This window comes from Acomys russatus, chromosome 9 (assembly GCF_903995435.1).
Source record: "Acomys russatus chromosome 9, mAcoRus1.1, whole genome shotgun sequence".
NCBI classification, from domain to species: domain Eukaryota; kingdom Metazoa; phylum Chordata; class Mammalia; order Rodentia; family Muridae; genus Acomys; species Acomys russatus.
The window spans coordinates 46237861-46251972 of record NC_067145.1 but is presented as its reverse complement, the minus strand read 5'-3'; the positions used below and the strand labels follow the sequence as shown (position 1 = coordinate 46251972).

The 14112-nt window shown below is 39.1% G+C and overlaps 1 protein-coding gene across 3 annotated transcripts in view; it reads right to left on the bottom strand.

Annotated features, from left to right (window-relative positions):
• Nebl (nebulette) overlaps nt 1–14112 on the bottom strand; it is a 357651-nt gene that overhangs the window by 47841 nt on the left and 295698 nt on the right. The window contains exons 11-13 of one of the 3 annotated variants that reach the window (XM_051151279.1): nt 12276–12383; nt 5878–5988; nt 1885–1995 (exon numbers count right to left, since the gene is read on the bottom strand). The exons of the other annotated variants lie outside the window; for them this stretch is intronic. Coding sequence (XP_051007236.1) covers nt 1885–1995; nt 5878–5988; nt 12276–12383 — 330 coding nt within the window. The remainder of the gene's footprint in view (nt 1–1884; nt 1996–5877; nt 5989–12275; nt 12384–14112) is intronic. 3 annotated transcript variants of the gene reach the window in all.

Genomic DNA, 14112 nt, shown 5'->3' with positions numbered 1-14112 from the left:
TTTTATATGTTCTGGTATTTCTTTTGTTTTTATTGATTAAGCTTTACTTGATTGTGGTCAGATAGAATAAATGGGGTTATTTCAATTTTCCTAAATTTGTTGAAATTTCCTTTCTGGGTCAATATATTCTCTGTTTTACAGAAACCTTTGTGGTATAGTGGGTGGGGAGGGGAATGTATGTTATGCAGTGTTTGGGTAGAATGTTCTGTAAGTATGTATCAGATCCATTTGGCCTATGATGCCATTTAGCTCCAATGTTTCTCTGATTATAGTCTGTCCATTGGTGAAAGTATATATTGAAGTCACCTATTTATTGGAGTTAATCTGTGGCTTAATGCCTAATACTGTTTGCTTTGTGAATTTGGGTGCAGCCAGCTTTGGTGGACTCATGTTTAGAATCAATGTACCTTGGTGGATTAAAATGAAGTAGCCTTCTTTGTCTCTTCTGATTAGTTTTGGCTTGAAGTCTTTTTTGCCTTAGTTCAGAACAGCTGTGCCTGCTTGTTTCCTGGCTCCCATTTCCTTAGAATATTTTTCTCCATCTTTCATTCTAAGGTAGTATCTAACCAAGAAAGTGAGGTTTCTTCTGTGTAGAAAACAAAAAATTAGGCACTGTTTCTAATTCAGTAGACTAGTCTGTGTCTTTTGATTTGGGAATTGAATCAGAGTGGACAGGCCTGAGGCTGAGCTTCTTTTTTTTTTTCTATTTTCTTATACTTTAGTTTTAGCTGTAATAACAATAATGTTTAATTTTCCTTTCTTTCTAAATATTTAAATGTGTATAGAGTGTTATGATCTTTATGAAACTCTCATTTCCTTTCCAGCTTCTTCCATATACCCTCAAACATGTATTTCTTTTAATATATCATTTTTGATAGTTTGTTTACTGTTTTTTTTCTTAATATTTTATTAATTTGTTCATATTACATCTCAATTGTTATCCCATCCCTTGTATTCTCCTATTCCTCCCTCCCTCCCACTTTCCCCCTACTCCCCTCCCCAGATCTAGCCAATGGACAGGACATTCTCCACAGTTGAGTGGAGAGCAGAGACTGACTTTCACACGTACTCTGGTGTCCCATATTTGACCACGTCCCCTGGATGGGGAGGCCTGGTGGCACTCAGAGGAAGGATAGAAAGGTACCAAGAAGAGACTTGATACCCTATGAGCATATACAGGGGGAGGAGGAGGCCCCCCTCAGTCAGAGGCTGGGTTTCTTACCAGCTGTTGGAGGCCATATTGGTCAGGCACCTGTAGTAAGGATCTTAGGTCAGAGTGGGTGGGGTCAAAGCAGAGGAAGCCAGGGTCTAACAAGGTGCCTGAGGCCAGGTGTGTGTTGGACACCTGAGGAGCCAGGTGCATATAAAGATGTCAAAGCCCCTGCATGACACCACAGTAATGACAATATAAGGAATGGGAGACTGACACTGGATATTTCATTTCTTCTTATAAAGTGCATATGAAGTAAGAAGCAACTACTTTCACTCCATCCGGAGGTTTAACTCTTAGTAAGCAGATTGTGGGCTGCTTAAAGAACAAGACACGCAAGCTGCCCAGCTGCAGCTGCCGCCAGGACACCAGGCCACACCACCTGCCTCATTGTTTTCCCTCTACTTGCTTTTAAATAATCAGGTCACATCTCATAGGAATATTTTGCTGATGACACAGATTGCCCTAAAGTGACCATTTTCCTCCGTAGCATATCGAAAGGTTGTGAGGATGAAATTATCTTTAATTTGTGACCTGGGAGAAGCCTAAAACATGGCTGTTTATCACCATCTACACACATGAGCTGTGCCACACAGAACCCTTGGGAAAGTGATGTCAGGTGAGGAAAGAAGCTGACTTGCTCTCATTCAGAGCTGCTGGATGAAGTCACTCACCTCGCTGGTCATTTCAGATGCTCGTTTTGCTCTCTGAATATCAAGAACTTCTGAACTAAGTTCCATTCCTTTCCCTTTTATTTCATTTTCCAAATCTTTTTTATATTCTTTCTATAAGACAAGAACAGAATATTTCATTTTGAAGGTATCGCAGCAATTACTTTAACTCAAATGCCAGTGTACATGTCTTCTAGAGACCACAGACAGGAGAAAATATTGCTAGGGAGGAAAAAATTAGACGCTGAACATTCTCGCCTATTTTTTATTGACATTTCATTTTCTCCTCTACCAAACTCAAAGTAACATCCACTATTACCCCTGTTTCAGCCTTTCTCCCAGTGTCTTTTGGCATCATACTGAACTTTTTTAAAAAGATATCTTCCCTTTAAGAGTTGGGAACAATCTTAAGCATATATATATATATATATATATATACTTATTATTATTTGAAGTGATTTACAAAATGACTATTTGATGTGAACTTCTAAAAGAACGTACTGGAAAAGAATTACAAAGCCAAAGCTTGCTTTAGCCAGAGGTGGTTTTAAGATCATATTTTATTCAAATATCTTTTAAAATTTTTTTCCTTGAAATTGATAATGAAGACTTTTAGTGTATGTCTTTTTCTTTTTTCTCATTCACTCATTTTATTTTTAAAATGATTAGTGTGGTATTTGTATGTCAATATGGGCCATTTTATATCAGAGTATAGAATATACAATGCTTATTTTCATTACACTTTTCTCCTATAACTCTACATGGAAGATCAATCTTATAATGCAGATACATAAACACAGGTAAAGATATGCACATAATCATATTAGCAATTGAATGTATGTCTTCATATCATATTTTTAAAGTTTTAGATAGAGTCTCACACACCCTAGGCTAGCCTAGAAATCACAAATAGACAAATATGACCTTGACAGTCTGACCTTACTTCCCCTACTTTGGAGTACTGGGATTATGGGTGTGGACTTCCAACCTCATTTTATGTGGTGCTGGAATGGCCACCAGGCCTTTGTGCATGCTAGTCAAGCATTCTGCCAGCTGATCCCAATATTGGATACTGTATTTTAAGTAAACACAGCTGCTTTACACAGACTCTTGTATATAACTTACTTTCTATTGATGAATTATTTATTTCCTTATTTCCTTGCACTGTAAAAACAATACTTTGTTCTATCAAATCAAGTTTTATTTTATGACTATTTTGCTAAACAGAAGATATAATTCCCTTTAATGATAAGAAATCAGGTTTCAGTTAATTCTGGAGTTCATGCCATGCCAACACGCCCCCATCCCGTATCTGTAAGTTAGCCTGACTTCTGATCAAGCAGTAGCTTTAGGAGACATTGTCGAGCTTATCAGTGATTTTAGAAACAGTTCTCAGTCCGATGACCTTGAATGAAAGTCACAACCTTTCCACTAATTTGGTCTTTTGACCTTTAGGAAGCCTTTGAGTAACTTAGCCTCCATTTCCATATTGGCAAAAGGAAATCAAAAGGGCAATGGGGGGGGGGGGGGGGGGGGGGAATCAGGCCAAATATTGCAGCAGCCAAAGGCCTTACATCAAGCATAAGTCTTAAGTGACACTTGGGAGACTCTACATAGCAATATAAAACCATAAAGTAAGGAACATAGACTCCATTTACAGCTAGGGGCTAAGATGCAGAAATTTATAATTGTGTTAAGCAACCAGGAGACTTTTCAATTAGCTATTTCTATGTAACTAAGTAAAAGATTAGCCATAGCCGTTATGAACAAAATACTTGTGTCCCTCCCAAACTCCATGTGTTGAAGGCCCAGCTCCCTCGGGAAGTAACTGGGTTTCGATGCAGTTATGAAGGTAGAGCCCACAGTGAGATTAAAGGTGCCATAGGAAAAGAGACCATTTTTCCTTTGTTCCTCTAGTCTAGTGACAGAGAAAGCAACCATCGTTAAGCAGAACTGGCCTCTCACCTGGAGCCAAGTCCACCAGCACCTTGATTTGGAGCTTCTTTGTTTTCAGAACCAGAACTGTTTGACTTGAAACCACTCAGTCTCCTGAGTATATACAGTCTATATTTGTTAACATAGCCCCAAGCTGCCTGCTCCAATGAATGGTTTTGTGGGCCTTTTCCTATCCTGTTCAGACATTCGGAACCCAAAGACCAAATGTTTCCAACTATGTTTTAGTTATAAGAAACTCATAGCATTATTGTTCTGAATACTTCCTTTGAATGAATTTGCGTTGTATTTTTTCCCATTAAGAAAGAAAAAAAGTAATAAAGGGAAACAGTTGAGGACTAACCTCACTTTGTCACCTGTATGCAAATGATTGGAAGGTCCTGCTTTGACACGCAGACAAATGGAGACCAATAACAAGGCAATGCCATTTACTTGTTCTCAGTTTCAAAGAAAATTTACAAGAATAAGAAGTGAAAGAAAAAAAAAAAAAGGAAAAGAGACATCGTACAGAAGCTATATTGCTGTTCCAGGAAGTCACAGTAATTTCTTATGTCACGTAGATGGCAAAAGCCAGCTGTCATTTGCTTATTAAGAGTTCACAATGAGACGCCTCCAGATGGAAATCAGGCTTCAACTCATTCCACTAGTCTAAGAGTAAGACTTCACTTTTCTTTTCATAGGCATGTTTTACTTATACATTATATTCTAGATTGCATTAACATATAATCATTTAAATGAACATGTCACAGTAGAGTTAGCTTTGAGCCACTTGGGGGAAATGGATTAAAGTTTTTAAAGTATTGAAGCACAAGTATATAATATGTTGACTTATTAAAAAAATTTAATGTTCAACAATTTTAATATATTGTGAACCAAATCTTAATTAAATTATCAAGAAAATTTCTATGGAGATAAAAGCAAAAAAAAAATAGTAATGAGTTATTCTGTTCTATATGCTAACTATAATTTTCCCTACACAGAAGTGAAAGAACTTTTGAATAAATCATATATTCAGACTTTCTTTCCCATATGAAAACTTCATTTCTGATATCAAATGTCATGATGCTACAAGGAAAACTGCCCAAAAAGCTGGAGGGATGACTCAGCAGTTAAGAATATGTACTGCTCATCCAGAGGACCTGAGTTAGCAGCTTCCCAGTTTGAGTGGTCAAACCTTCAGTTCTGGGGGACCTGATGCCCTCCTCAGGCCTCCACAGACACTGCACTCATGTCCACAAACCCACACATGTACACATAATTAAAACTTAAGATTAAAAATTTAAAATTTAAAGCTTCTTATAGGATATGTTGTGTGATAACAAAGAAAACCTAGCTTTCAAGAAAGTGGTTTTCTCAGCTGGGCAGTGGTGGCACATGCCTTTAATCCCAGTACTGGGAGGCAGAAGCAGGTGGATCTCTGTGAGTTCAAGGCCAGCTTGGTCTAAACAGCAAGTTCCAGGACATACAGAGTTGTGGCTACACAGAGAAACGTTCTCTTGAAAAATAAACAAAAAAATGTTTTTTAAAAAAGTGGTTCTCTCAGGACAAAGCTTATCCATTGTGCTGCAGATCCCTGAGACTGTGTGCGCGCGCGCGCGCGCGTGTGTGTGTGTGTGTGTGTGTGACATTTTATTTCAGAAATATAATATATTGTATAAACATATTATATATTATATGCATGGATGATAAGAGAGAATCAAGCTTTCATTTTTCTTTTTTTCTTTTTTTTTGTAAAATCCAGCTGCTTAGAAGCTATAAATTCATTATTCACAGACCTTCTGAGCTAGAATCACAATGCAAAAGTAGAATATCCTCCAGGTTTTCCCAGAAAATCTGAGTAATTTCTTCCTTCAACAGTAAATAGACATATTAACTTATACTTTTCTATGTTAAGAAAATGCAAGGCCTTGATAGTAATGGCCAGAATAAGGAGTTCATATCTCAAATATACAACTAGTAGAGGATGGCTAAGCAGATGTTTCTGGGGTCACTTCTTTAGTTTCCCTCTTTTGTGACATCTAACGTGAACTAGCAAAGCCATACCTCCCTCATCAGGTTGGTAATGTACTTCACGTGTAGAAATGCAGGCGTCTTGTCCAGATCCAGTGAGGACCTTCCTCTAATCTCCTTCTCAAAATCTTCTTTGTAAACTTTCTGTCAAATAAGAGACCACATCATATTCAGTGCAGGGAATTCTCATGAGTAGAAGAAAGCAGCGAGAACAGCCATTCGTTCTCAGAACAAAAGTGGTGTTTTCTCATATAATTCTACCATCTCAATCTTCTTTATTATTTTATAAACTTTATTATTAAAATACTTAAAAAATAAAAAACCTCTCATAGTAAAATTAACTAGTCTTCTTAACAACAGAACAGTGATTCCAACTTTATCAATTACAGGGTCCTACTGAAGAGGAACAGTCAACAAACAGGACCTCCCACACTGAGCAAAGGCATGGACATCTTAGGTAATTAATGCCACTCAATCTTACAGGAAGAATAAGACAGGCTGCTGACTGGATCAGCTGATGAATTCACTCAAAATGAAGTATGTATGGCTCATCCTCTGGAAGAAGAGCTGGTGTAGAAACCAATTAAAACTCTATAGTTGTATAAATGCTCGGGACCCCGTCATCCTCAAACACAGAAAATTGATGTTCTGTTGCTTCATAACTTGAGCACTGAGAATATTTCTTTTGCCTCTGTCTCTCTCTGTCTCTCTCTGTCTCTGTCTGTCTCTCTCTCTCTGTCTCTCTCTCTCTGTCTCTCTCTCTCTCTGTCTCTCTCTCTCTCTCTCTCTCTCTCTCTCTCTCTCTCTCTCTCTCTCTCTCTCTCTCTCTCTCTCTCTCTCTCTCTCTCTCCCTCTCTCCCTCTTTCTGTGCAGGGTTTCTGTTTCAGCATTGGTTGTCATGGAACTCACTCTATGGACCAGGCTGGCCTCAAACTCACAGAGATCTGCCTGCCTCTGGCTCCCAAGTGTTGGAATTAAAGCCATGTGCCACTGCCTCCTGGTGAGAATATTTCTTTACTACTCATAGATGTTCATATGGATAAAGCTACACTGTAGGATAGCCTTGCATAATATGATGGGTCCTTCTCTGAGAGTTCACAGCAGCAGCTGGGAGGCAGCCTATGATTAAGCACTTATCCAGGATGTGTGAGGACTGGAATCCACATGAGAAATGAATGGGAGGTGCCTATGGTGAGCCTGTTGATGAGGAGCTAAATCTATAGCAAGCCTTGCCTTTTAGACCTGCTTTGACATCTTTGGCTAAAACTATAAATTCTAACACTTGAGTTACACAGTTGAAAATCAATGATAATCTATATTTTGTTTTCAAAGATTTATATATTTTCATTTTATGAGCATAAGTGTTTTGGTTGCATGTATATATGGACACCATATTTGGTACCCATGGAGGGCAGAAGCAAGCCCTGGATTCCCTTTACCTGGAGTTGCATAGGTTATTAGATGCCATATGGGTATTGGATACTGAATCGAAGTCATCTATAAGAGCAGCAAGTCCTCATAACCACTAAGCAACCTCACCAACCCTAATAACCCATATTTTACATTTTAAAATTACAAAGATAATCTTTTCAGATAGCAAAGTATCTATTCACCTGAATATTTACTAAACAGAAGCCATATTTTAACAAATAATTTATTCAAAATATATCATATGGATGATAAAATAAATAAATTGTGCTTAAGATTGTTATTCATGCATAGAAATAGGCTGGTTGATCAGTGGAATCAAATCAAAGACCCAGAAATAAACCCTACATACCTATGGACACTTAATTTTTTGACAAAGAAGCCAAATCCATACAATGGGGAAAAAATAGCATCTTCAACAAATCGTGCTGATCTAACTGGATGGCTAATAGATCCATATTTATCACCCTGCACAAAACTAAAAGTCCAAATGGATTAAAGACCTCAATATAAAACCAGACACACTAAATATATTAGAAGAAAAAGTGGGAGGAAGCTTGAGGTCATTGGTACAGAAGACAACTTCCTGAACAGAACACCAATAGCCCAGGCTCTAAGATCAACAATTAATAAATGGGACCTCATGAAACAGAAAAGCTTCTATAAGGCAAAGGACACTGTCAACAGAACAAAATGACAGTCTACAGACTGAGAAAAGATCTTCACCAACCCTACATCAAACCAAGGGCTAATACCCAAAATATATGAAGAACTCAAGAAATTAAATACCACCAAACCAATTAACCCAATTAAGAAATGGTATACAGAGCTAAACAGAGAATTCTAAACAGAAGAATAAAGAATGGCTGAGAAACACTTAAAGAAATGCTCAACCTCCTAAGTCATCAGAGAAAACAAATCAAAATGACTCTGAGATTCCATCTTACCCATAACCAAATGGCTAAGACCAAAACTTAAGTGACAGTACATGTTGGTGAAAATGTGGGAAAAGAGGAACACTCCTCCATTACTGGTGGGGGTGCAAACTTGTACAGCTAGTTTGGAAATCAATCTGGCACTTTCTCAGAAAACTAGGAGTAATTCAACCTCAAGACCTAGCTATACCACTCCTGGGCATAAGCCCAAAAGATGCTCCACCATACAATAAGGACATTTGCTCAACTATGTTCATAGCAACTTTATTCGAAGTAGCCGGAATCTGGAAACAACCTAGATGCCCCTCAACCAAAGAATGGATAAAGAAACGGTGGTACATTTACACAATGGTATGCTACTCAGCTATTAAAAACAAGGACCTCTTGAAATTTGCAGGCAAATGGATGGAACTAGAAAAGATCATCCTGAATGAGGTAACCCAGACCCAGAAAGACACGCATGGCATACACTCACTCATAACCAGATGTTAGCCACTTAATTCAGGATAACCACACTACAATACACAGACTGATACATCAACCAAGGATCATGGATGATGTGGACCTTGACCCTCTTCTCAGATGTAGTAGATAAGCAGCACAGTCTCTGTGCTGTGGGTCCCATGATATGGGGTAGAGGGACTACTTCTGACATGGACTCTGGACCCCCAATGTTGATCACTTCCCCCCTGGCAGGGCAGCCTTACCAGGCCACAGAGTAAGAGGATACAGGTAGTACAGATGAGACTTGATATGCTGAGGTCAGATGTTAGGGGGGGCGGGGCTCCCATTTCTGAGGACTAGGGTAGGGAGTGAGAGGGGATGAGAGAGGGAGGGGGTAAGGAGGTGATGAGGTAGGGGGCTACAATCATAATGTGAATGATTCAATCTGCAGAACAAGCAGGTAATCTATACTGCTAATCCCAAACATGGGAATAGCTCTGAGACTGGCTGAGACACCAATGTTAGACAATGTTTCTTGTTGGTTACAGAATCCTTGTAATTTATTATTAGATGACATTCTTCATATGGTATGAATGAAATTTTACAGATGTCTTTCTTCTGCTCATACAAAGAGCAGAGAAGCAGCCTTAATTGTTCTGTGCATCACACACACCTCATATATTTATATTTTTGGGACTGTACTAGTGAGAGCTTATATGTTTTCAGAACAAAAGAAGGAAACACTGACATGGCATCAGACCTGGCAGGATTTATTCCTCTCAGCATGCTGGACACTGACATCCTGCATCCTTGCTCCAGCACCAAGTGCTTCAGTTGCTGTTCCTAATTGGAACAGGACAGCTTTGAAGAAACCTTCTGAGCCTAATTGGTCCAGCAATTCAGACTGTCCCCCACAAGACTTTAATTACGCCTGGCATTTCTCAACATTTAGAAATTGGACCACAAATGCTATTCCTAGCTTTTTAAGCCATTTCCCCAATTTTATTTGAGTCCCCACAAAGCTATTATTCATCTCAAGTAAGCTGGGAGAAACCTTAAGAGAATGGCGCTCCATTTCCCTTTAAGGGGTGTTGGGTAGGTTTTTCATTGATTTCCTGGGCTATAGATGTTTACTTTCATTGGGAGTTGGTTATAAGTTAGTATTGTTTTTATTCAGAGAAAAAACAAGGTTGGACTCAGGGATGTCTCTCTTTTCCTTTTTCTTTCTTAGGTACGGAGATAAGGGCTAACAAGAAAGAAGGGGAAATACAGAAATATATAGGGATAATAGGGCAAAAAGTAGATTGTTGAATCTACTCCTCAACTTAAGGCCTTGTTATTTACAAGGTAATTTTTAATTCACTGGTATAGAATTTTGAATATTGATGCAAAACAAGTTTAATTTTTATACATTGGTATAGAATTCAAATTTAAGATTATTCTTTATACATGTTTGTGTGTGTGTGTGTGTGTGTGTGTGTGTGTGTGTGTGTGTGTGTGTGTGTGTCAATATTTATTTCTCTAGCCTTGATAAGTCGATCTGGCACAAAGAGATTCCCTAATGGAAATCTTTACTATCATCATACCTTGCTGAATGCAGGCAAAACTGGAAAAAAACTGAAGGAAAATAAAAGAATCAATCTAATCATCAGAGGCCATAATTAAAGGGGAAACGCATCACTGATGGGAGGGAAGGAGCAAATAGGGTGTAGAAAACAAGAGAGACTATCATGAGAGATGAGGCGCTAAAATCGCAACTCTCCAAATTACCATTGTTTCTAATTCAGAAACAAGGTCTCAAAACATATTAGCCATGAATGATGAGGTAAGTGCAGGCTTGCTGGTGAGAAGATCGTTAAACAGTTCGTGCGCAAAGAAATTAAGACAACCACAGCAGCAGCACAATGAAGGCTTTTTCATCAAGAGTCTCTGGTTCTGGCTGAAGATGCCAGGAGAGATGACCAGATTCAGAGAGCTGACCAGCTAAGGAGGTATGAGGATGCAGTCAGGGTACTCTGGGGAGTCTGTGAGGGACCATGGGAGGCTAAGGAAAGACAATAGGAAGATTAAGGGGAACATTGTAGTGAGGCCATGGAGATGCCAAAAGGAAATTATGGAGAGGCTGTGGTGAAGCTGGGAGAGTGCAGTAATGATGGGGCTGAAGCTACTCTCTAGGTGTTGCTTTCAACAAAAGGAGGGGAGGAGCTTTTGTTCTGTCTTTAGATCTTTTAGTGAACACAGGCTTTTACAGTTTTACAATGTTAAACTTCCAGAGAACTGGGAAAGTCGAAATCTCTCCCTGGGCTATAGGCTGCCACAGCGGCCACACACTTCCTGTAAAATGGGAAGTGCCCTTAAAAGCTCAATGCTAGCTCACATGAAAGGCAGCACTGGCATGGAAAACAATCACAATGCCAAGGATATCCAGAAATGCTTTCTACATTAATAGAAGAGAGAAACAGGATTTTGTGTCCTCTTTAAGATGAGCTTTTGTGGGCTTTCAAACTTGGCCCGAGTTTATCAGCTCTACTAAGTCAGCTAAAACAGACAACTCCGTCCCCACAGCTACTGACAGTTCCTTATCAAATTCAATAGAATAGTTAGGAAGATGTAACTGAAAAAGGTAAGCAATGTCTCTCTCTTCTTTGACTGCCAGAAGAACTTAACCATTGGGTCTAATCTCAGATCATCTCAGGGGCCTTTTTCCAAAAGGATGGAAAATAGTATCTCAACAAAACAGGTGACAAACAAAACCACAGCACTAAGTTCTAACTGTCTGACGTAACGGGCCATTGCTTCTGTCCCTCAAGATTAATAGTCCACTGGTAACCAGAGAAGGTACATGCTGACTATAAACGAAACTGTGTGCCTGGTGTCCTAAACAGAAGGACAGGAAGGCATCACCCGATCAGAGAAAACATAATCTAAAGGGTAGCTCCCTATGTCAGGAATATTTTCTCTTAAAAGAGAAGTAAACAAACAAAACACATTCAGTATTTACTGGGGGTGGCAGGACCAGTTAAGTAAGCTTACAGAAAAAGAAAGGGGGGAACGATCACAATTGTGACCAGATTCTAAAACACTGGTGAAATTTGCCAGATATGTGATTTTATTTAAGATAGCTAATTTCAGTGTATTATAAATGTATGGCTTACATTCTCCTCAAGCCATTGCCTTAAGGATTAAATGAGCAAATATAGGTGAGGCTCTTGGCAAGGCAGGAGGCACAAAATAAGGACTTAACTATTTAAATGTTGGTTCTATTACCATTATGTGGGAGCAGAATAAAAGCACATATGGGACGTGAGAGTATGCGGAGCGCATCTGCTTGATATCTATAGTTGTTGGTCAGTAAAATTGAAGAGCAGACCAATTCAGTGACCTGTGGCAGTGAGGGGCTGGACCTAGAACAGAGATCCTGCTCTGCGGAGCTGTGCAGAGTTGAGAACAAGGTCCTTGGAGCTCACCCTGCAGAGCAATGCTGCGTGTAAAACAGGGGTCCCCAAGCCTCCCTGCAGAGCAGTGCTCTTGTCTCTAGACCCCACTCATCACTGGCTGGTTCTTTTCAAATGAGAAAACTTCAAGCATTCATTGAACAATCGGCAACATGCCCAGTTCCCCTACCTCACTCTGCATCTTCTGAGCCTCCTTTGAAGACTGATATGACGGTGTCTCAACAAACTCAAGCATGGACTTCCCCTTATTTTTCTCATATTCTTCTTTGTATTTTACCTGTGTTGAAAAAAATATTAAAATCAAATGAAAAATAGGGGCTGTGTACAGCTCAGTGTCTGAGAATATTCTTGGCAAGGGCAATGTCTTTGGGCTCAATTCCCAAAAATAATGATAACAACAACAGCATCCAAAAGCCTATGTAGAGAGCAAAACACAATAAATGTACACAAAATTAATCATCCTGTTTTGTGATATCAAGTTATTCTGGCAGTTTAGGGTAATTAATGGGTTCCCCAGAGTTAGTGACAGACAAGAAAAGTAAATGGGCCATATATAAAAACGTTTAAGGATAAAAATTCATTTTATAGGATATAACTTTCTCACATACTCTGGTGCCTCACATTTAACCATGTCCCCTGGAGGGGGAGACCTGGTGGCACTCAGAGGAAGGACAGCAGGTTACCAAGAAGAGACTTGGTACCCTATGAGCATATACAGGGGGAGGTAATCCTCCTCAGGAACAGTTATAGGGGAGGGGAATAATGGGAAAATGGGAGGGAGTAAAGAATGGGAGGATACAAGGGATGGGATAACCATTGAGATGTAACAAGAATAAATTAATAAAAAAATTTTTAAATTCATTTTAGCCCCACCCAAAAGGTATGTAGTGTCATGGCACATTAAATAATAAGGTCCATTGAACACAAATAAAATATCTTTAAAAAATAAAAAATAAAAATATTTTGTCAAATAGGTAGAACATGTAGATCATTATTAAATACATGAAGTTACTTAAATATGTACTCGTATCACATATATGAGGCAGAGAAGAATGGAAGAAGAAGGAAAAGGTGGAGGGATCTCAGTGATGTCTATCAATACACCATGAATAAGGATATAAAGTCCATATGATCATCTTTTGGTCAAAAGGGGGAAATGTTCCCTGAACTTTGAGTTTTTCCGTAGATAATAACTAAAACATATGATTTCCATTTCACTATGCATTATTTAATAATATCATATTATAGTTTACTTGTTTCAATTAAAATTAGCTTTATCTCCTTTCTGTTTATAAAGGGAAGGACATTTCCTGTTGCTTCAGGTTTTGTTTTTCCATTTTCTTTATGTATGTATGCATATGTGTACATGTCTTTGGTGTATGGGTGTGGTGTGTGCACATAAGTGTGTGTGCAGGTGTGTGTGCCTCTGCTTGGGCCACAAAGGCCAGAAGAGGATGCTGGGTGTCCTGTTCTGTTGTTTTCTATCTTACTTCCTTGGGAAGAGTGTTCTGGATGTGGAGTTAGGGTGGGAGCCAAGATACCCCAGCAACCCTTCGATCTCCATTGGCCCCAACACACACTGTTACAGTCACCGGTGCAGGCAACCACTCCCAGCTGTTGCCCATGGTTCTAGGGTATGAGCTTGGGTCCTTGATACTTTCCCAGCAAGCTCTCTTACTCACTGAGCTCTCTCACCAGCCTGGTGTCTTCTATTTCTTAAAACAAAAGCCAAAAATTGTACATAAGCCATCCAAATCAATGGATTTTAACAATATTTTTAACTGAGTTCATAGAAAAGCTTTGATCATGACTCACTTCATTCAGAAATGCATTTTCACCAATTCTGGGGCTTCCTAATTCCTTGGGAGATTGTTTAAGCTGTATAATGATAATGATAGCTCGCTCAAACCAAAAGAAAATTTCTTGTCAGGCATGGCGGCTTATGCCTGTAATCCCAGCACTCAGGGAGGCAGAGGCAGGTAGATCTCTGTGAGTTCAAGGCCAGC